This window comes from Urocitellus parryii, chromosome 7 (genome assembly GCF_045843805.1).
Source record: "Urocitellus parryii isolate mUroPar1 chromosome 7, mUroPar1.hap1, whole genome shotgun sequence".
Taxonomy (NCBI): domain Eukaryota; kingdom Metazoa; phylum Chordata; class Mammalia; order Rodentia; family Sciuridae; genus Urocitellus; species Urocitellus parryii.
In genome coordinates, this window is record NC_135537.1 from 182,326,428 (window position 1) to 182,349,883 (window position 23,456).

The 23,456-nt window shown below is 52.4% G+C and overlaps 1 protein-coding gene across 1 annotated transcript in view; it reads left to right on the forward strand.

Moving 5' to 3' along the window:
• Rptor (regulatory associated protein of MTOR complex 1) overlaps positions 1-23,456 on the forward strand; it is a 338,384-nt gene that overhangs the window by 267,976 nt on the left and 46,952 nt on the right. Inside the window, exons 15-20 of the mRNA XM_077800527.1 lie at positions 14,198-14,272; positions 16,823-16,888; positions 17,273-17,464; positions 21,102-21,242; positions 21,991-22,108; positions 22,935-23,075. Of these exons, the coding sequence (XP_077656653.1) occupies positions 14,198-14,272; positions 16,823-16,888; positions 17,273-17,464; positions 21,102-21,242; positions 21,991-22,108; positions 22,935-23,075 (733 nt within the window). The remainder of the gene's footprint in view (positions 1-14,197; positions 14,273-16,822; positions 16,889-17,272; positions 17,465-21,101; positions 21,243-21,990; positions 22,109-22,934; positions 23,076-23,456) is intronic.

Here is a 23,456-nt window from a genome sequence, read left to right on the forward strand (position 1 = left end):
AGGATCTATACACTAAACTCACTAATAATTGTTAACAGGAATCAAGAAAAACTAAGTAAATGAAAACCTATTCCATTAATATGAGTCCTGCTCCTGAGTCCATATGGAGATGCAGAGCACCTGGAAAGGACAAGACGATTTTGAATAGAGCAGAAAAGCTGGAAGATTAAACTACCTACCCAGGACTGAGCTGTAGATTCCAGGGCTCAGATCTGAAATGGCATCAGAAAGACAGATAGATAATAGAACAGAAGGAAGTCAATAAATAGACCCACCCAAACCTGGGAGCAGGGGCACTTCACTGTAGTCCGAGCCCCTGGGAGGAGCTGAATTAAGAGGTTCCCTTGAGCCTGGGCAACAGAGCGAGACCCCATCTCAAAAACATGAGACCAACAAAGGGGCAAAGATAAGTCAATTCAGTGCAAAAAAGACAGTCTTTACAACTATATGGTGCCAGGGCAATTGTATATCCATATGCAAGCAAAATAAACTAAAGCCCATACCTTGGAGTGCATACAAATTAACTCAAAATGGATCACAGAGGAAATGTAAACGTTACAACTATACAGGTTCTAGACAAAAATATAAGAAGAGACTTCCATGACCCCTGGATTAAGCAAAGATCTCTCACAAGACTCAAAGAGTCCTTACAGAACAAATTAACAAATTGGTCTTCATTAAAATGAAAATGTGTACATCGGGACAATGAGCACAGCGTTCACAGATGGGGAAAGTGTGTGCTGATTGTGTCTCTAATAAAAAACCGTATCTTGAGAACACGTAGGAACTCCCCAAACTGAACCTAAAAAAAAAAATGCCAAGAAAAGTGGGCAGGAGGTCTGAGCAGAGGCTGCGCTGAAGCAGCAGGAGTGGGCAGCATGCACGTGGAGACATGCTGGGCACCGCCAGTCAGGAGAGGTGCGCATCAGCACCGGATCAGGTCCCCCACACCCATGGGACCTCTGAGGACAGCGGTTGTTAGCGCACACTCGCCCGTAGTGCAGCCCCTCCACACACGGGCTGTACTCACCCGGGAGACCTGGGGGACCTGCAGCATGGTCAGGTTTCATAGCCCAAAACCGGAAGTACCGGTGAATGAATAGGTGAAGGAGGTTTGCCACTAAGGGGATCCTACTCAGCAGTAAGAAAGCAGGATTCACCCCAGCACGACACCCTGAGGACAGGAAGCCAGTGGCAGAAAGCTGCAGCTGTGCAGGTCCATGCAGAAGGCAGAGCAGGCTGCGGAGGGGCAGGAGGGTCGCCAAAGGCGGAGGTAGCTTATGAGGGCTGGATCCATTGCCCTCATTGTGCCGGGGCTTCACAGGCCGCACCTAAGCTTCTCGTGTAGCCCTTCCTCTTCAATGAAGCCATTGAGCAATGCCACTACCAGATGTTTGGCATAGGCCCCAGGCCAAATCCAGAGCTGGGAAGGGCTCGTGCCTAGCAGGAGGAGTTGGAGTGGGGGCTGGATAGCGGCAGTAGTGTTGTATCGCCGTTGGACTTCTTGAGAGCAGTAATGATTTTGTGGCTGTGAACGAATGTCCCTTTCCTTAGGAACATCTCTGGGCAGAGCAGCGGGCTATCTGCAGTTTTCACAGTGCAAAAGAGGGCAGGGGCAGGGTGGGAGGCGATGGGGCACAATGTTTGTTTAACTATCCTCAAGGCCATGTGATGAGAGGTCATGGTACGTGACTGCTTGATGAGAAGTACAGGAAACGTGGCCAGATCCATGTTGTCGCAGTGCATGCTCTGGGAAGGTGGGGGTGCTGGTGGCTCTTAATAAATTCCTCCAGTCTGTTGTTACCATTTTTCTCTCTGCTAATTAAGAAGATTAAGGGAGGGGAGGCAGTTAATTAAGGACTGCTATAGCTGGGTTCCAGTTAATTGAGTTGTTTTTTTTTTTTTTTTTTGTAGGCACAATTAATATACAATTCAGGCAGACCTTCCTCGTCACAGTTAATAAAGTTTTATTTATAGTACCACTAGGGAACACCAAGGGCACCGTGTCGGTGAATGTGGAAAAACACTCTGAGCTGGCATTTGTGAAGTGAATCCACATTTGGGGGTGGGAAGAGACGTGGCCATATGTGCAGGCTTCCCTGGTCCCAGGAAAGGGTCAAACAGTGAGTAACAGGCAGTCGCAGGAAGAGCAGGGTTTCTTCCTCCTGCCTGTCTCACAATTGCTGCCGTTGCCACTACAAGTGGCTTCCTTGCAGTTCACTCGCTCGGACATTTCCACAGCCTCTCTCTCCCATCCTTCCGCTGTGCCCCCTCCGTCCCCTCCTCAAACATACACACCGACTCATTTGAGGCAGTGTTTGGGGTCAGTGAGGCTGGCTTCCCAGCACCACACCCTGACAGCGCAAAGCCCGGGGCCCTGGTGGCCCTCAGCAGTGGACCGTGACCACCTGTGAGAGCGACCTCCTGGGCCAGGCTCTTCCTTGTTGGTTGTGTCCTGGACTCCTGTTCCCATGCTTTCTACAGGAATGAGCTTTTAAGAACAGTCTTAGGGGCTGGGGCTGTAGCTCAGTGGTAGCGCACTTGCCTGGCATATGTGAGGCACTGAGTTCAGTCCTCAGCACCACATGAAAATAAATTAAATAAAGGTATGGTGTCCATCTGCAACTAAACAAAACCTGAAAACCCATCGAGTCGTAGTAGATCACAGAAACCTGGAGAAGACAGGACGTGGAGTTCCCACGTAGCACACCCAGGTTCCCCCGCCACTGGCCTTGTACAGTGCCTGGCCACTGACGCGCCATGCTGGTGTCTGTCCTCATCGGGACTGTGGTCTCACGTTGCCTGAGCCTTATGTCCAGGATCCCACCAGAGTCCCTGCAGTCCCTGAGTCCTCCTGTCTCCTTGGGCTCTTTGCCTGGCCCTGGAAGCTGGAGGAGCACTGGCCAGGTTGGGTATTTGGTAGGCTGCAGTGTGTCCAATGCTCTCCTTGTGGTTAGACCTGGAGGCGAGGGGCATCTCACACATGCCCAGGTCTGCGTGTGCCCACGTGGCTGTTGGTGTGGCGCCTGGCTGAGGAGGTGTTTGCCAGCTTTCTCCCCTGAGGTCCCTTGGCTCCTGCTGACTGTACGCTGGGATGTGCTGGCGTTCATCTCTAAGCGTGGCTCGCTTGTCTTTGGGGCACGCCTGGTTCACGACGTCCCTCCCTGCCTGCTCAGCCTGCTCTGAAGCCCCGGTCAGTGGCTGCTTCCTTCACTGCCCCTCATAGAATCAGCCTTTCTGCCCCCCCCTTCCAACCTGTGACTGGACACAGTTAAGTGAGTTCCACCCTAACAATGGGAGCTCTGCCAGTCAGAGTAGGCAAGGCTTGGGAGAGTCCTCGGGTACCAGCCTCCAGCCCAGAGTCCCTAGGGCCTCATGGTCCTTCCTTCCCGCCTCCCGGCTTAGCCTGCCTGAGCTGCTTTGATGGTCCATTTGCATCCTCCACTGCAAGTTGCAACATGCAGAAAGTCGTCAGAGTGCAGTGTCAGGAGCATGCGCGTCAGAGGCTGCGCGGGCAGGGCGTGCTCTTCTCAGTGTCATTTTCATTGTCACACACAGTGACCACCTCTTAACTGCAATTGCATGTGAGGGAGGAGCTGCTTTTCAGGATCCCTCAGATGGGGGAGATCCAGGTGCACCCTCATGCCATCCCTGGAAAACTGTGGGCCAGGAAGGCAATATCCCGCCCCACCGGAGCCAGGTCCCCATCCGAGCCCTGGATCTGCCTTGGTAGACCACCTGCCAGGAGGAGGCCAGGCCCAGGCAGACAGGCATGTTGGTGACAGCCAGGCTGCTGTTGGGTCTGTCTGGAGAGTGTGGGGGTGTCATCAAGAGGGTGCAGTTGTTTCAGATGTCTCTGGATGAAATGAAGAGCAAAGGGAGCAAGCCGGAAATGGCTGCCTGCCCACCAGCCACTTGGGGTGGCACCTGAGGCTGACCGGATTAGGCACTAGGGGTGCTGGGTTCCTTGTCTCTGGTCAGCAGAGAACTGAAGAACAGGACACAGACCGCCCGCAGGCAGCAGGTTTATTGCAAAAGTGACAGTAGCAGACTGCTCCAAGGAGAAGGGCCAGAGCCAGCCACCAGTGGAGAAGTGTGGGCTGGTTCCTTTCTTGGCCACTGGAATTTCCTCCTCTCCTTATCTCCTCTCTGTCCATGCATTTGTTTTAGTTTTTCTATTGGACCCGCACTTAGGAGTACGAGTACAGAAGTGTCTGTCCGATTGGGTCCCCGCTTGTGTCCAGGAGCACGTTTGTCAACTGGGAGGTTGACCTTGTTGGAAAGTCCTCTTCATGCTCTTTTGCTCTGGTCCTACCCAACCTCCTCACTGACCATCTTGCCCTGGCTGACTGTGCCCTTCTACGTCGCCCTCGAGTCTGCAGAAGGCAGCCTGATTGTCAGGCCACTCTCAGTCACCAGCTCAGGCACCTGACTCCAGCCAGGGAGTGGAGGCTCCCAGGAGGCCCTTGTGGAGCACCTGGCTGGGCTGTGTGCGTGTCCCCCAACTCTCTGTCTAACCTCCCTCCCCCCGACTTTGTCATTTTGGTGGGAAGGGCAGCCGTAGTTGACTGGCGTGACGTGAGGCCAGGTGGGCTTTCTGTGTGACCTTGGAAGCACCAGCTCAGGCGCCTTTTCCAGGAACTGGCTGCTCTCTCCCTCTGGCAGGATCGAGGTCCTGAGAGCCCTGCCTAGAGGGAAGGGGCTGAGGGGGCTGTCCCCAGCAGCACTGCCCAGGAGGAGCTGTGTGGAGGAGGCCGCCCTCCGTTGCTCACACAGAGGCAGGCAGAGTGCGCTTTTATATTGGAAGAAGTTGTGGTTGCCACTCAGCTCTGCGCTTGAAAGTGGTCAACATGGTGGAGTGTTGTATGTCTCTTACCACAGTTTTTAAAACTTGAAAGAGATTGCACCAAAAAACCAAACTATAATATATTCACTTATAAATATTTGGAATAATGCAGCAAACGAATAGATGATACACCCTGACAAAATGGCGTTTGTCCAGGGATACAAGGATGGCCCAACATTAGGGAAGCTACTGAGGTGAGGATGGAAGGATCTAGCGTCTTCTCATAGAAGAATAAAGCATGCATACACAGCCATCAGGAACTCCTTCCCCACACAGAGCTTTCACGTCCACCCAGCAGCAGCTCACAGGGGCGGGGTGGCAGGAGAGCGTTCCCACTGAGGAACACGGCCAGAGGACACTGCCATTATCAGCACCTCCCATGGATGGGAGAAAGAAAGGCATAAAACTAAAAAAAAAAGACTGTCACTGTTTGCAAATGACAGGAATGTGTGCCTGGAACCCAATGGGATCAATTAAATACTAATAAGAGAACTTACTAAGATGGAGGCTTAAAATTAATATACAGAAATCAAAAGCAACAACCAGGTGGAAGATAAAATGGAAAAGAACACCCATTTATAGTAGAATCATAAATCTAGGAATAATCTTAACCTGAGACATAAAAAGCCACTGTGAGAAAAACCTTAAAACATTCCTGAGAGACCCAAAAATCAACTTGAACAAATAAAAGCATAGCCTGTTCTTTACAGAAGGGTTCAATGTCATAAATATGTCAGTGTTCCCTAAGTTAATTTATAACTTTAATATAATCCCAATAAAATTACCAGCAGACTTTTTTTTCTGGAACTAGACAAATGATCTAATCTCCATGTGGAGAAATAAATAAGAAAATGCAGAAATATTCTGAATAGGAAGAATAATGATGGAGAAGTAGTCCTGACAGATACTAGAATTCACCATGAATTCTCAGGAATCAGCGGCAGTGTGGTACTAGGCCACAGGCGGACACGGCACCGTGGAGCACCAGACACGGACCTGAGTAGGCGTGAGACATGCGTGATAGAGATGTCACTTAGGCCACTGGGGTGGTGATGGCAGCAAAGCTAGGATAACCGGAGGCAGTTATAGTCGGAATCTTAAATCTCCCCCAAAGGCCCACGTGTTACAGGTTTGTTCCCTGAGCCTTTGCCATTGGGAGGTTGTGGAGCCTCTAAGAGGTGGGGCCTAATGGGAGGTCTTAGGTCTTTGGGAACACCCTCAAGGAGATGGTGGGACCCCAGCCTTCCCACTTCCTCCATCTTTGCTTCCCAGCTGCCACGAGGTAAGTAGCTTTCTCTACCATGTGTTTCCACCATGATATCCTGCCTTGCCATAGGCCCAAAAGCAAGGGAACCAACAACCACAGAATAAAACCATGAGCCAAAATAAATCTTTCCTCCTTGTATATTGATTTTCTCAGGTATTCTGTCACAGTAGTTGGACACTGACACAGAGGCTAATCCTGAACACCAGAGTTAAAGAGCAAGTGTCTTCAAATATAAAGAACAAAGCCATAAAAGTATTAGAAGAAAACCCAGATGTGTTAGCTTTTTCATTGCTGTGATCAAAGTACCTGACAAGAACAACTTATAAGAGGGAACATTTATTTTGAGCTTACTATTCCAGAGATTTGGTCCACAGTGGACCGACTCCATTGGGACCAAGGTTAGGCAGAATATCACTGCAAAAGGGCATGGAGAAAAGTTGGGTAGCCAGGAAACCGGGGATAGGGAAGGGCCACAGAGAAGATGCATCCTGGAGACCAAAGACTCAGCCTAGATGTCTTTGAAAAGTAGCGAAACTGGCTGCATTCACTTAGTGACTCACCTCCTCCAGCTATGCCCCACCTACCCACAGTTGCCTCCCAGTTAGTCCATTCAAACTAGGATGGACTGATCAGGTCACAGCTCTCATGATCTCATCATTTCTCCTCTGAATATTTCTGTGTTTATGTAGGAGGTTTGAGGAGACACCTCACATCCAAACCACAACATTCCATCTCTGGCCTCAAAAGTTCATGTCCATCTCACAGTGCAAAATGCATTTAGTCCTTCTCCAAGAGTCCCATAGTCCCAGCACAGCTTTGCCCAAAAGTCCAAGTCCAAAATCTCATCGGAGACTCAAGATAAATTATTGGCTTTGAGCACTTATCAAAAGCAAGTTACGTGTATGCGATATGGAGTGGCACAGAGTACACATTCCCATTCCAAATCACAGTTATAAGGGTGCAGAAAGAAGAGATGAGACCAAAACAAGACTGAACCCATCTGGGCAGACTCCTTGTACAGCATCTAGGACACGTGGCTGCAGGACGTGCTCTGCAGGAGTGGGGCTGCCCCACCTCTTTGGCCTTAGCGGTTGAGGCCCTCATGGCCCCTCTTAGCCTGGCTCTCTCCACAGCCAGCAGGTTCTGTGGCAGACAGTCCACATTACTAGCATCGCTTAGTTCCTAGGGTTTCCATTCCAGCTTCGGCTCCACCTTCACAGTTTCATGCGCCGCCCACTCGGGCAGCCCGCGGAGATTCTGACCCTGCTACACTTTGCCTGGCCTCCCAGGTCTTCCTTTGAGTGCTCTGCGACCCCTGAACTCCAGCATCCTGCGTTCCTGCAGAACCAGCACCATGTGGGTATTGCCAAGGTCTACCATCAGTCTATGCAAATACTTGGGCTCCCTGGGATCAGGAATGCAGTGGTGTCTGCATTCTTCCCTTTGAGCCTGCAATGGGTATGATTTTGCTACCAGCAAAATCCATGCTACTGACTGACTGCTTGTGCTGCCTTGAAATTTCCTCCACCAGGTTAGTGAGTTCATCACTTTTAAATTCAGCTTCAAACAAAGTCTCAGGACATGGGTAAAATGTAGCAGAGTTCTTTGCCAGAATATAACACAAATGGCCTTTAGTCCAATTTCCAATAATCTTCATTTTCCTCTGAATCCTCATGAGCACAGTCTTTATCGTATGCATTCCTATTCTCATTCTGGTCTTTCGAGCTCCCATCAAAATCACATATTAAGCTCTGCTTACATTTTAAGACCTCTCTAGCCTGTATCTCCAAACTTTTCCGAACTGCTCCTACAGGCCAGCTGCAAAGGATTTTGAACCACATGGTTAGGTTAGTCATAGCAACAACCTCACTTCTCAGTACCAATTTCTGTGTTAGTCACCTTTACATCACTGTGACCAAAATGCCTGACAAGAACAACTTAGAAGAGGAAAAGTTTATTTTAAGCTCATGATTTTAGTAATTTAGCCTCTGGTGGGCCAGTTCCATTGCTCTGGGTCCAAGGTAGGACAGAACATCATGGCAGAAGAGTATGCTCAGTCCATGGCAACCTGGAAAGGCAGTGGGGCTTGGGGGTGGTTGTGTGTGGGCCCACAAGGTGCACCCTTCCAGGGTAAACTCCAGTGACTCACCTCCTTCAGCTGTACCCCACCTGCCCACAGATACCACCAGTCAGTCCATATAAACTAGATGGGACTGAGTAGGTCACGGCTCTCATAATCTAATCTTTACCTCTGAACATCCCTGCATTATTAACACAAGAGCTTTGGGGGGGCCAAACCTAACACCAGACAAATTCTGGTTTGGGGGTTGTTTTTTTTGTTTGTTTTGGTATTTGTAGGTATAAAGAATGCTTTTATTTTATTTGTTAATTTTTATGTGGCGCTGAAGATTGAACCCAGTGCCTCACACATGCTAGGCAAGCGCTCTGCCACTGAGCTACAGCCCCAGCCTAGACAAATTCTGTTTTAACCTTCAAGTGATGAAAGCCAAGACTCAACCTAGATGTCTTTGAAAAGTAGCAAACCTGACTGCATTCAAGTAAGAAGGCTACCTGGAGGGAACTATCACATAAGCCGAGTGGCACACTCCCAGGATGGGTGCATTGTCAGCTGTGGAAGGCAGGTAACATGTATGACTGCCACACTGCACCCCATGAGTATGTCATCACAGGTCCAATTGAAATCTCAAAAAGAAAGAGAAGCAAGGCACAGAACCTGGACGTGGTAGGTCCTTTTATTTAAGAAACGGGTTGCCATGTATATATATATATACATATATATATATATATCCATGTTTACATTCTATAAAGAAAAACATTTGCTGGTTGTGGTATGGCACACCATTACATAGTAATCCCAGCAACTCGGGAGGCTGAGACAGGAGGTTTCCAAGTTTGAGGCCAGCCTCACCAACTTAGTCTCAAAACATAAAGGACTGGGGAGGTAGCCCAGTGTTAGAGTACCTCTGGGTTCAATCCTCAATACTAAAAAAAAAAAAAAAAAAAAAAAAAAAAAAAATTTTTAATTAGAGGAATAAATAGGAAACTTAATTCTGATCATATATAGTGGCAGAGGAAGTAGACAGGGCCAGGGAGAGTGGAAGCTTCATCAATGCCTTTCTATCATTTTGATTTTTTAACCTTGAAAGTATCACATCTTATAACGTGTCCAAAAACAGACCTAAAGCACAAAAGTCTGTGCACACAGGAGTGACTTTGACACACTGTCAGCTGCCGCACCGTCGTCTCGCTCCACGTCGATGTCTACCCTGGATTGCACGTAGGAGAGGGCAGCCAAAGGGCTTCTCAGTATCTGAAGTTATTGGCCACTTCTGGAAAATGGGAGTGTCCGTGTCTGTGCTTGGTGAGAGGGAACCTGGGGGCTGAGGTGAGGAGGAGGGTGTCTTCCGTTCCTGGTAGGTGTCCTGCTGAGTCTGTGACCAACAGTGAGCCTGGTGAGCAGTAAGCAGAACCCCTACCACCTGTTACTGTTGCTGGACCCACTGGCCTAACGACCTGAGAGCTCAGAGCCACTCTGTCTTCCAGGCTCCTGGCGCAGGGGCTCACCCGGCAGGGCTCTACTCTTGCTGGGAACTTCCTTACCTTGTAGGCTGCAGGTCCTTCCTCAGGGCAACAGTGAACTCTCTTCCCTGGGGGCTGTGCCTGGTCCTGAGTCCCACGCTCCAGGCTCCCCGCGTCATCACGCTGCTGTCATGCTCCACTCGTTAGGCATGGCTGCCTGTTGGTCTGTGTCAATTCCAGGTCCTGCTGTCCCATTCTCTGTAAGAAGGAGAGTTGAAGCAGGCTCTTTTCCCCATGCCTCTCTTGCCAGATCCTTTGGAGGGAAGCCTACAAGCGTTCCCTGGTTCCCTGGTCACCTGCAGGGCCCAGGGCCTGGGCTGGGCTTCCTCCTACTCTTTGCTCCTTTGCTGGGTCTGTTCGAAAGCTGCTGCCACCAGTCCTCCCGGGTTTGCCTGCGTGTCCTAATTCCTGAAATCCTAGTGCACTGAGACCCAAAGGAGCAAGGTTGGTTTCAGTGTGGTGGGGGAGGGTCGCTGAGAAACCATTCCTTTTTCAACTGTTTCCTCTGCTCCCACTTCTTCTCACTCTGGCCTTAATATGTCATAGCCGTGCTTGATCTCGGGAGAGCACAGACAGCACGGCAGAGCCTGGGAGGTGGTGCCTGCTGACGCGTGGCAGCTGGAGCCCTGCCTTGGCTGGGCCCGACCCTCTCCACCAGCCTGTGCTTGTTCAAGGCGCAGCACCTGTCTGTCTCGCCTGCCCTTGTAGTTTGAAGCCTTGCATTCCTTTCAGGTTAATGAGGCCCTTGGCACTGCTGCAGGGCCAGACCCATCTGTGGGGCTGAGCCACCATGGAGTCTGAGAGCACAGTTCTTTGCCAATCCACAGGAAGGGTTTCAGTCAAGGCATGTAGAATAGTAGTCAGGAGTCTACTAAACGGGAAAGGAAAGGGGGAAAGGGACACATCCCCACTTCCACTAGTGCCCTTCAGTTCCCCCAGGGAGGTTTCCAGAGAGTCCCACCCAGCTCCACCTCTCAAATTCTGACTGAAGGCAGGATTGCACCACATTCCAAGTCACATCGTGCAGGTTGTTCCCAGAGGCACCCAAGCAAAGCCCACGGAGGCGGGGCCTTTCCCTATCACAGTGTCCCTCCCCAGCAGCTCAGGAGGAGGATCACGAACTCAAGGCCAGCCTCAGCAATTTTGCAAGGCCCTGAGCAACTTAGAGAGACTCTGTCTCAAAATAAAAAAAAAAAAGGGCTGGGGATGTGTTTGAGCGCCCCTGGGTCCAATCCCCAGCACACACACACACAAAAAAGATTGAAAGGTAGTTCTGGGTCACCTTTGCCTATACATTGTTCTTAGAGATTTTGTGGTCAGTGGTCTGTGTGAAGGTCACAGAAGTCCCCCTCCCCTTCATTGTTCTTCTAATCAGTAAGGAGGAGCTTTGGGCCGGCATTCCTCCTACAGATAATAGTGGTTTTTTGCTGAAAGTGTAGCATGTGCCATTGACTTGAGCCAGGCAAGGCCAGAGTGACCTTAAATAAATTGCTTTTTAAAAGAAAGCATTGGGTGGGGGTGGTTAGTACAGCATGCCTGGTCTATAGGATTATCTCCCTAACCCCCTGCTCCTGCCATTTATGTCTCTCTGCTACCTGTCAGTCACTGGCAGAGTTAACAGGCCCGAGGAGGTTGCACCCTACCCCTTTGGCAGGTGTCACTGGGAAAGGGGCACAGAATTTTGAGTGTTATAAACCAAGATTAAATGATACCTGCTGAGCACTGAAACTGAAGGTAGATGTCTGAAAGTATCATTACTGCTGACTGCTCCACCGTGTAACAGCCTCATCCAAAGGGAGAACATTTAATAGGCACCTCATCATCACCAGGCCCAGATCTGGAGTTGCTGTTCACGTGAAACTGGCGTCTCAGGTTCCCTGGCTCCAGAGGCTGATTCAGAATTAGTAGATTCTGCCTTAGTGATGCGTCGTCATTCTTCAGCAAGACATGGTTAAGGGGGCTGGGGATGTGGCTCAAGTGGTAGCGCGCTCACCTGGCATGCGCGCAGTGCTGAGTTCGATCCTCAGCACCATATACAAATAAAGATGTTGTGTCCGCCGAGAACTAAAAAAAATAAATATTAAAAATTCTCTCTCTCTCTCTCTCAAAAAAAAAAAAAAGAAAGAAAGACATGGTTAAGGTGCTATACATCCACGGTGGGCTCTGATTTGATCTCTCAATCTTCTGGTTGCCACCCAGAAAAGCAGCTTCTTTCTCAGAAGGTTTTCCCATGGCTGAGGACATCTGCCGCTCACTCCTGCCCTCGGGCGGGGCATCTACAGGGAGGACAAGTCCATGCGCTTTAATCTTGTCAGCAGCCTCAGTTAAGGCGAGGAATCTCTCTGGTTTCCTAAAAACTGCGGGCTTAATTGGCTTCCGCGCTCAGGTTAAAAGCAGCAGCCGGAGCCCACGCCCCCTCTCCAGCCTGCCTAATTCCCACCTCAGCAGAAGGAGGCCAGTGTCCCACCTCATCAGCTTAGTGCTGCCCAGAGAACTCATTATAACAGCGTGCTGACCAATGGGCTGGGCAGAGAGCTTCTGGGCTGCAGGTGCCAGCAGACTCCCGCTGCAAAGCCCTTCTTCCTCTGTGAGAAGGGATCCTGAGGAAAGGGGCACTCCCTCTGTCCTCAAGAGCAGAGCCTCTGGGAGCTGGTGAAGTGCATCTCGCTCTGTGGGCGCATTATCCTTATGTCCTAATGGATTTTCCTGCACAGAGACCCTGGACCCCGTCATGCCAGGCTGACCACTTAACATCTGGTCCGTGCTTCACAGGTCCCTTCCTCACCTCTGTGCCACATGACAGTGTTTGCCTGACTCTCACGTGTTCCTTGGTCTTCGCACCCCTGAGCACAGGTTCCCGAAACCTAGCTGGCAAGCAGCAGAGCCTGGCCTTCAACCTGGGTTCTGTTTCAGATCCTTTCCTCTCTTCCTCAGCTCCGTAGGCTTGGAGCCTCCTGAGACATTATCCTCAACCCCTGAATGTCCAAAGCATGATCATTTCATTCCTGTGAAGAACCAGCAATTGCAAAAAGTCCCCCAAATCAGCCCGTCCCGTGTGGAGGTTGGGCTACCAACTCCAACCAGCCTCCGAGCCAGGCTGCTTCCTCTGCATCACCCAGGAAGCTGCGTGCCTGGTATGGCAGGAAGCCTCTTTCCTCCCAGCACTCATCTCCTCCATCCCCAGGCCTCATTCTTGCCCTCCACTCTGGAGCACACCCTCCCCTTGGGGGTCTTCAGCTTCCACCAGTGCCCCTGCGACTCGACTCTGGTCCCACTCCAAGCTTCAGGTCTGTGTCCACCTCCTGCTCAATGGCTCCCTTGTGTCTCACAGGTACCTCCAATGCTGACCACAGGGCTCCCACCCTGGAACCCCGTACCAAATGGTCCCCCATCTCTTTAGGCAGTAGTGCAGGAGGTGGGCTCCCCTGCCCCTGCCTCTACAGCACCTCTCACCTCATGGAATCAGCCCCACGATGTGGCCCTCGAGTGGGAGCCTCAGCTCTAGTCTGGCCCCTTCTAGCCAGCCTTTGTTGCCACTGCAGGAGACCTTGGACCTGGGGCCCTGCTGCGTGTCCCTCGTGCCTCAGCTTCTGCTGGCCCTTCCACGCCTCCTGGCCCTGTGTGACCTGCTGCTTCTGCCTCTTTCCCTTCGTCCCTTTCCTCCCCGGCTCTCACTTCCACCCTGAGACGGACCTGCCCAGTCCTCAGCCTAGTTCCTGCAGACCACCCACCCGCAGCTCCTGTGGCTCTGGTCATGCCTGCTCGGGTCACCTGTACATGGACTGTCAGCTCCTTTGTCTCCCAGCAGCAGAGTGGGACATGATCACACCTGTCTCCAGGAGCAGGCCTGTGCTCACGTAGTAGGCCTCAAAAGTGTGACAGACAATGACCACAGCTGGCCGTGTTCATGTGTTCCAGTGACCCTGAGAGCTGGAGCTGCTTGTGCACCAGGCAGTTGGCCCAGCACTTACCTTTGAGTAGCTCTGCCTTTGGTCAGGGACTTGGACCTCTAGGAGGCTCCTGTTAAAACATGACCGTGAGATGAAATCCACAAGTATTGTATCGGCGTGCATGACTTTCCCTGTGTTTTATGAGTCCAAGCAAAATCCCCAGAAAAGCTTCAGCAGGCGGGAAGCTGTAAAAACAAGTGGTGTCCAGTGTTGGACATGATCCAGCAGGACCGGGTCTGGGGGTTGGGGGCTGGGGAGGCGGAAGCCGCTATAAGCACAGCAGCCTGTCCAGCAGCTGATAGCCAATGGCGGAGGGCTTCTCCAGAGGCACTCAGGTGCTGCCCTTTTGGAGGTTTGTTGGGCCCAGCCCCTTTCCCTTAGCTCAAGAAGCGTATCCATGCACAATACCTGAGCTGTTCCCAAGGGAAAATGCCTCTCAAGGAGCAGGACTCTCCGTGCGTCCCTCACTGTACTTATGGGAAACGGGCCCAGCCACACTCACACACTTCTTCCTCTGTCTCCTTTCTCCTCCAGTCGTGCCAAGCTGACCTCGTGAAGGACAACGGCCACAAGTACTTCCTTTCCGTCTTGGCTGACCCATACATGCCAGTAAGAACCAACCTCATTTGTCTTTTGGAGGGTCCTGGGAGTTGGGTCCCCTCCCTCCCCCCACATGTGTGTCTGTGCAGCTCTCTAGCGAGGAGCAAGGTGGCTGTGGCCACTTGCTTATGGAGCTTGGGGTGTGGGCAGCTGTGTCCTGAACGTGCCGTGCCCTTCCTGCCCCTGAGAGGACAAGTTGACCTGCATCCCAGGGGGCTTGGTGGGCTCGAGCCAGTCACCCTTTACTGGCAAATCTTTGTCCTCTCCCTAGCACCTATCCACCCAACTGGATGGCCCTGTCGGCACTCTCACATCTATGACAAGGTGACTCAGGTGCCTCGGAAGCCCTGGAGCATGGCAGGATCTCAGGAAGGAGGGAAACAGGAGGAGGAAAGAAGAGATTATTTAAAAGCTTATATTTTAAATATTTTTATTATTAAATTATTCGAAAATTAGATGTTCACGGATATGATATATACTAACTTGTCATAACGTCTTAAGATCAATGTCCTTGTTCCCACCTTCAGCCCTAGCATAGGAATGAGGACAGAATAGACACCCCAGATAATTCCTTAAGGTAATTTTGCCAGAATATTTAAGTATATTATCATTCCAGGTCACTTTGGTTGTGTAAAGGAACTTCTGTATGTAATTTCACCCTCTACTTGTTTTTCTAAACTAAATGATAAAAGAGAAAGAGACACATACAGTACAGAACTGTTGTACAGCAGGTCATTGGTACTTGTGTGCTTCTCTTCAGTGACATATCTAAACTTTCCCACAGGCAGTTTGATATACTTCACATGAGTCCTGGAATAAACCTTCCCGTTACTCAGAGCAAGTAGGAAAACCAATCTAGCAAAGGAGAAAGGGCTAAGGTGCTGTGGACAGGCCGCAGCTCCAGTGCGTGAGAGTGTGAGGGTATAGCCAGGTTTGAAAGAGAAGAAATTGTCAAATGCCAGAACCGAGAGACCCATGGAGCCCTGGTAGGGCCTCCAGGATACCACACTCCACACAGACCCTGCACCTGTGCAAGTCAAGGCCCTGAGCAGACAGCACTGCAGCTGCGCTCACGCCAGGAGCCTGCGAGGCGTGCCCTGTGCCCTCACTAACAAGGACGAGCAGAGCTGCCCTGCTTCTGAGAAGGACTGCTTGTCCATGTCTGGGTAGAAGGAAAAGAAGGACCGCCCTGGGCCTGTTCATGAGGGCCACTCCCGGGTCCCCTGGGGGCTGGAAGATACCAACACCAGGCCTATTGCCCAAGGCCTGGGGACTCTCCCAGAAGCTGGCTTGCCCTCAAGGCCTCCGTCAGGTGCAGCAGGAAGGAGAACTGGCCAGGCCACAGTAGGAGAGCTTCACCCAGGAACGGAGGCTCATGGAGTCCCTGCAGAGACTGAGTCGGCATAAATGAGAGTGGCAAAGGCCCAAGGCAGTTTGGTCTAACTACACCAATGGTAGATCTAGGTGTTGTTTTTTCAAAATAGTTTTATGCCTACATAAGAAAAATGCCCTGTGCTTCGTACCTGTCCTCAAAAATAAATAGGAAGATCTGGGGGAAAGTAAAAAGTGGAACCTATAACAGAAGAACAGACCATGGTTGTCGCTGAGAACTCAGCAGGTGGAGTGGACGGTGGAGGAGAAGCCACGGGGTGTGGTGTGGGCGAGCTAGAGAAGACTGGCCTGGGAGGAGCAAGACCCAGAGGGTGAGACGCAGGCGCCAAGTCCACTGTGGCTCATCTCATTCCAGAGCCAGGGGAGGTGAGGCAGAGGAGAAGCCACAGTCAAGCACACTGTGACTGAGAACTCGCCAGATCGGGGATTTTGGATTTCAGAAGCACAATGAGTCCCCCGAAAGCTCAATGAAAACAAATTCACCAAGACACACTTTAATCCAAGTAGCAATTGTCAGAGGCATGGAGGAAAGTTCTGGAAGCGGCCAGCCCCCACCCCCCACCCCTGGGAAGGCCACCTGCAGGGCCAGCCCCTAGGTGGTGAGGTGACACTTCCCACTTCTAACTCCCAGAAGGCACCAGCAGGCCCATGAGAGCCCAGAGGGAAGAGCAGGCCGCGGCAGCAGAGGCAGTGGTAGACCTGCTGGCAGAATGTCAGTTGCCACCAGGTAGAGGGAGAGATGCAGAGTGCGGGATTCAAGGCACTGGGCCGCAACAAGCAGAGGTGCAGCTCACACAAGACTGCCAGCGAGTGCACGTCCCAAGGCACCATGCAGAAGATGAGCACAGGCAGAGAGGGGAATGGAGGCTGAGCATCCCATAGGAAGCCAGAGGGGGATAAAGTCAAGTTAGGATGTTCTCTGCTGGCCTTCCCTGGCCCCGCTCATGGCCCTAACAGGTCAAGGGTGCAGTCTGCCCACCCAGGCGAGCCCAAAGCTGCTCTTGCCCTCTGGGTCTTGCTCGTCCCAAGTCAGAAAACAGTACCAAGGTGGCCCTCATTCTCAGCCATGCCTCGGCCACCCTGAGGATGTGCAAGGTGGTGCTGCTATGCTAGGGAACCAGGAGCCACCCTGGGGGAATGTACACCAAGGCTGGCTTTGTTTTCCAGGCTGAACACAGGACCATGACAGCTTTCATTCTTGCTGTGATCGTCAACAGCTATGCCACAGGGCAGGTGAGTGTCCCGGTGGCTGCAGTCCCCCTGAGCCCTCCCCTGGCATTGCAGAGGAGGCTGTTTCACCCCACATGTCACAGAGCTGACGTTCAGTCAGGCTGCCATGTTGGCAGAGGGCACTGTGCTTCTGGCAGTCAGCCTCAGAAAGTGGGCCAGCAGGGCACACCAGCCAGGGCTGCTGGTGCACGGTCAGCAGAGGCCCGGCCCTTCATTTAGCTCACCATTGTGGGGGCGGATTGAATCCATGGGGTTTAAAATGAGGAAAGCGGAGCAATCCTGTATTGTGACTGAGCAAGTGTTCCCCAAGAAACGGCAGCTGCTGCCATCCAGGCCCAGAGTCTGAAGGCAGAGGATCACCTGTCTATGTTGTCCTGCCCTGTCCAGGAAGCCTGCCTTCAGGGGAACCTGATTGCCATCTGCCTGGAACAGCTCAGTGACCCCCACCCACTCCTGCGCCAGTGGGTGGCCATATGCCTGGGGCGGATCTGGCAGAACTTCGACTCAGCAAGATGGTGTGGGGTGAGGGACAGTGCCCACGAGAAGCTCTACAGCCTCCTTTCTGACCCTATCCCTGAGGTGAGTTGCCCTCCTGTGGGTTGCTCTAAGCCAGACCTGGGTGTTGGGGTGCCTCCTGCCCATGTTCCTACTATTGTCTATGGAAAGATCATGTTGGAACAATTCAGAGGCTTGCCCAGGCTTGAGCGTGGCCTTGTGTCCCAAGACTCCAGGGCCACGTGGAAATCACACAAGCGGGACCCTGGGACCTTGGTGCAGTCATGCACTGACAACCTTTCTGAGGTCTAAGGGGCAGGCCAGGCTCTGCACTGTAGCACCTTGTGGGGCCAGGCCAGGCTTCAGCTGCAGCAGCCTGAGGCCAGCACCCACCCCCAGCCCCTGCTCCCAGGCAAAGGCATTATGCACATCAGCCACACAGCCCTTGGCTGGCCTTGGGGGTGGAGGCAGACTGTCCAGGACCCCACCTGCCTCCTCATCCTGTGGATCAGCTTGAATGGAGCCCATGAAGCTCCCAGACCCCCCCAGTGGACTGAGACCTAGCACCTATGCTGGCTCCAGCTGCCCTCAGGGTAGGTCTCTGGGGGATAGAGCTTGGTGCAGGAAGCCTGCTACCAGCAGTGCCCTCACTGCCCTTGGGGGCAGGACGAGTTCTCCAAGCCTCTCAAAGGGAGGTGTCCTCAGGAATAAATCCTCGGGGAAATATCTTTAATTTACTTTCCAATTTGTTCTCAAAGAAACAAGGTGACATAATACTAGAAGTGTGGAGATCCGAGGAGGAGCTGGAGGGAGCAGACGCTGGGCATGATGTCCCCTCAAAGACTAGGCCAGAAGAGAAGCAGGACCCAGGCAAGCTTGCCATAGGTGGCCAGGGTGTTGGTCTGAGTGCCCTTGCAGCCAGGAGGACAGCCTCCCCAGGCCTATGGTCCCTGTGGTAACTGAGGGCTGGTGGTCAGAGGCCAATCAGTGGTCTCAGCCTGAGGCCAATGGGATGTCCTGGCTGGTTCTCATGTGTGGTATGGGGCCCTGGGCAGAGTCCTGGGCTTTCCAGAGCTACTGCCCACAGGCCAGCCTCCTCATGTCCACTACACATGGACTCAAACCAGATGGAAAACCAATGTTATTCCCCCAGACCATGTAATCCCTGGGACAGTGCCTATAAATGTGAACAGTGCCCCTGAGATATGAAGACCAAATGTGGCTCTAAAGTATCAGAGCCCATTTAGAAAGGATTTGTGAAACCTACCAGGCCCAGAGGGCAGGGCAGGGGCCACCAAGTACTGTCTGTGGAACAGGGCTGGCAGGGCTCGCTTAGGCCAGATGGCGCTTTCATTCAGAACAAAGCTTCCATTTCTTCAGGTCACACCACAGCAAGGATGTGGTACATGCAGTTGCTGGTTGGTGCCCTCCTGCCCCAGGAAGTAGACCCTGATGCATTGTGGCCAGCTGCAGGGAGAGGTGGGCCCTGATGACACAGGTGGCTAGGGAAGGGTAGCAGAGTCCCTGATGGCAGGATAGTGAGTAGGAGCTTTGGAGCAGGGACCTTCTGGGTGGTGGAACACAGGACCTGACCTGCTTTCTCCTGCTGCGTGGCCATCTGCTTATCATGATGCTGGTCACCTGGGCTGCCTGTCTTGAGCACTCTGCCCTCACGTCTTGAGTACTTAAGGATGGCCTCCTACTGAGAGCACGGGTGTGTGTTGGCTGACAATGTTGGGGCAGATCCTGGTGCACCTCATGATCTGCATGTGGAGGGTACTCCGCAGAGGTGCAACCATCTGCCCAGCTCACTAAGACCTGCCGGCTGCTGGTGCTGCCCAGTCCCCCTTGTCACACGGTGGCAATATCCCCTGTGTGACCTCAGGGCTCACTCTGGAGGCTATTTGTTGGACTTTGATGGGGACAGGGGACTCTACAATGTTTGTCAAAGATTATTACTGCATAGTTGTCAATAATTCAGGGTCTAAACTGAAACTGCCACTGTTCCAGGTTTGCGTGGAGGGCACTGTCCTCTTGGCTCGCTGAAGGGTTCTGAGTGGTGGCCCTCTGTGCACTTCACACCTCAGTGGGACTTGAGCTAAGTCTCTTGGAGAGAGCAGTGGCACCTGTCCCAAAGACACCAGCCCTTGTTTCAGGGATGCTCTGTGCCCATCCATCTGGGTCTCAGGTCTCCCTATGGCTTTGGAGAGCCCTAACATCATCTCTCACCTCCTGTGTTACCAGAGAGCAGAATCTGCCTTTTGGAGGAACAGAGCCTCTTGGTGAGACATCTTATGGGTGGGCAGTTTGCCTAGAGAGGAAACTTGAATAGCAGCGGGAGGGCCTGGCTGTCCATGTGAGAGGGCAAGCACTACACCAGACGCTCGACCACCTGCTTGGACCCAGATCCTACCTTGGCTGCCGACAGAGGTGGCCCCTCTCCTTCCCAGGGAGCTCTGCACCAGCGTGCCCGCCCAGGAGCATGGGCTGCTGTGTGCGCCGCGTGTGTGCAGCTGACGGCAGGCAGCTTCTTCAGTGTGCTATGAAGGCCTGCAGCTGCTCAGCACCCTCCCTGCCCACCGAGGGCTGCACAAGCAGCCTTTGAGCACGCCCAGGCTGCCGCAGCACCTTCCCTGTCTCTGGTGATGGCACCAATCTTTTCCCTTAATTTCCACATATTATTTTTGATTAGGTTTTGTATGATTAGGAAAAACACAAGAAGTATATAAATCTGCATCTGAAATATCCAGAATTGGTTTTTATTGGTGATGCTGGTCTTTGTCTTAGGCAGGAGTCCTGATCCCCCAGTCCTCCCGTGCTATGGTCCTGTTGGGCACAGAGCCACTATGGGACGGAAGGAGAGTGAGGTGGGGGCTCAGGAGCACGGCCCCAGACCTGCAGTGCACCCCATCTGCAGATTGGGAAATGCCTCCTCAGGACCTGGAGACCTCAGTTTGTGCTGTGGAGCTCTGAGTGGCAGGGGCTCACAGCTCAGGGGTTGAGACCCACTGGACCTTCCCATTCTACCTACTGTGACTCCAAATGCATCCAGAGCATTTTCCAGGATCCCCCACACAGAATACTCATGCCCACAGAAGTCTTACCAACTTTTATTGAAATTCTGGAATTTTTCAAGTTATTTCCTTGAATCTTCCTGCCACTCCTGTTAGAGATGAGGAAATGGGCAGCATGAGGTTGGCTTCTTCCCCAGGATCACGAGACATTGGAGGCAGGAAAGCTGAGCCAAGACCCTTGGACACCATGCCAGCCCAGGGTACTCCCCTCATTACCTCTGGACCCCCAAGGACTCAGCCTACCCCGGCCTCCATTCCACTGTGTTTTCAGAGCGGTCTCCCATACTACCCCTTCCCTCTAAGCCCAGTCCAGCCCCTTCCCCAATACACCTGTCTTGTTCAACCACAGATTCCACACTGCCCAGGGTCTCTTTCAACTCCAGAGGAAATGCAGCTCCCACCTCTGCAACCTGCTCCTTGTGCGTGAAGCTGGGGCCCTGATGACCCTCTTTGGTTCCCCTGGACTTCCCCATCTCTGCTCCATCAATACGAGTGTAGCTCTGGCTTAGAGTACTGTTCAATGAGCACGTGTGAAATTGAGTTGAGCTGAGCTTATCTGAACTGGATTGGATTGACGTGCAGGCTTCTCCCGGCAGATAGCAAACGCCAGCCGTGGCATAACTATGACCCCATCCCTTGCCTTGTAGGTCCGATGTGCAGCTGTCTTCGCCCTTGGCACATTTGTGGGCAACTCTGCTGAGAGGACAGACCACTCCACCACCATTGACCACAACGTGGCCATGATGCTTGCCCAGCTGATTAATGACGGGAGCCCCATGGTCCGGAAGGTATGTGAGGTGGGGTGTGTTCCGCAGGTCACCGGGAGAGTCTGACAGGGATTTGGGTAGTTGGTGCAAGTGGCCAGTGCGGGATGGTGGCAGTGTCTATGAATGTCTTGGCAGAACCTGATCCCAGCTCAAAATAGTGGTGGAGAGGATTCATTTTGTAAACAAATCCTGATTTGTTTCCTCACATCTTTTCAGATCTCTGAGCACTCATGTTGTAGCCTTAAACTGTCTTAAAAGATATGGATTGTGTCCATCTCCTTGGACTAAGGCATTTGGCCTGAGTCACTTTAACTCCCGGACTCTCCTCATTCCCTCTTAGGGGCTGAGGCTGACATAGCTATGAATGTTCTAGAGGACGCACTGCAGCTTGGCAGCATAGCCTGCTTCGGTTTGGCTCACCAGATCTTGGGGTCGAATAGAGCAGCCCTTTCCTCCCAGGGTGGCAGGACTGATACCTTGCCCACTCTGGAGTTGTGCACCCACATGGTGGCCCCAGGAAGTCCCACATTGCTCCCACCTAGCTTCCACAGGCTAAGTCTGGCAGGCACACAGTGTTCTTTGGAGGCCCTTCGTGCCTCAATGGCCATCTGCTTGCTCATGGCTTGTGCCCGTGCCGGTGTCTGATGCCAACTATAGTCCTGCTCTACTCTGTTCTCTTGCAACTCAGTGCAGGTGTTAGTTCACAGGCCTGTGATCCAGTGGATTTCCAGCTCCTGTGAGCCTAACTGTCCCTTCTCCCTCTCGACAGGAGCTGGTGGTGGCTCTGAGTCATCTTGTGGTGCAGTATGAGAGCAATTTCTGCACCGTAGCCCTGCAGTTTATGGAGGAGGAAAAGAACTACCCCTTGCCGTCTCCAGCAGCCACAGGTACAGCTGGTGACCCTGGCCTTCTCCACAACATCAGCCATCACTTAGTTGGGCCAGATCTGAGTTGAGGTTTCTGATACTGGCTGTGGATGGCCCCCAGGTTTTCCATTGTCTTGGGCATTTAGCCAAATATAAAGAACAGAAAAAGGGGCCACACTCTGAACCTCTTACTCTTTTCCTTCCTTCATTACCCTTTTTGGAAACCAATTTCATGGAAATCTTGAAGGATGGCAAAACTGTGGCACAGGGGCTTGCAGAGAAGAGCATTAGCATCTTCCTGTGGTGACTAATGCAGCCGCATTGCCGTTGGTCGAGTTTCAGTGAGTCAGGCGGAAGCAGCCTCTGCTCGCTGGAGCACAATGGTTTTTGACGCTGGTGTTTCATCCTGGTGGACTGCCTCTTCCTCCAGGTCACAGTGGAAGGGGCTCTGACCCCCCAGCAAAGTATTCCTCTCTGTCCATCAGGGAGGATGAAGAATGAGCTGCTGGACCAAAGCAGCCAGTGACATGGAGGGAGGCACCCCCAGCAGACCAGCGCAATGGAGCTCAGCCCTGCTGGCACTCCTAGGCAGGGTCCATGGCCCGCACCCCTGAGCACCTCGTGGGGACAAGCTCACTCTCAGACTGTGCACTGTCTGTCCAGCTGGGTCCCAGGCTCATGTCAGATCTACTGAGATAAAAAGCCCTTCTTCTGTATTCCTTCTGCCCCAGTGGCAGCTACTGGCTTCTTGCTGCACCTGCAGACTTGGCGGGGGGGGGGGCGGTGTGCAGGGTATGCGGCCTCCTGCCACAAAGCCTGTCACTATCTTTCTTTCTTTCTTTCCTAGAGGGGGGTAGTTTGACCCCAGTGCGAGACAGTCCGTGTACCCCGAGGCTGCGCTCTGTGAGCTCCTATGGAAACATCCGGGCTGTCACCACGGCCAGGAGCCTGAACAAATCTTTGCAGAATCTGAGCTTGACGGAAGAATGTAAGATCCTGGAACTCTGTGTGGGTGGGAAAGGTTCAGGGTGTTACTTTAGGAAACTTTTATCTAAGCAAGTACCACTCTGCCTCAGCCCTTCTCTGCCAAGACATGCACCCCGACTTCCTGTCTGGGTGCGACCTGCCAGCTCTCTAGGGAATCTCCTTCTAGTCACAGGTGCAGGAAGGCTATTATAGTTGAGCACACAGAACAGCCAAGGGCACTTCACAGACTTGCAGGGAGCAGCAGTCAAGGCTTGGGTGCCGTGACTCCCGTCCCCGGGAGACCATGAGGGTGTGTGCATGCATTGTGCCTGTGTGTGTTAAGCCTTGTGTTGTAGAAGAAAAGCCCACCTCAGCAGGCTGTTAATTGTCAGAGCAGAGGGCA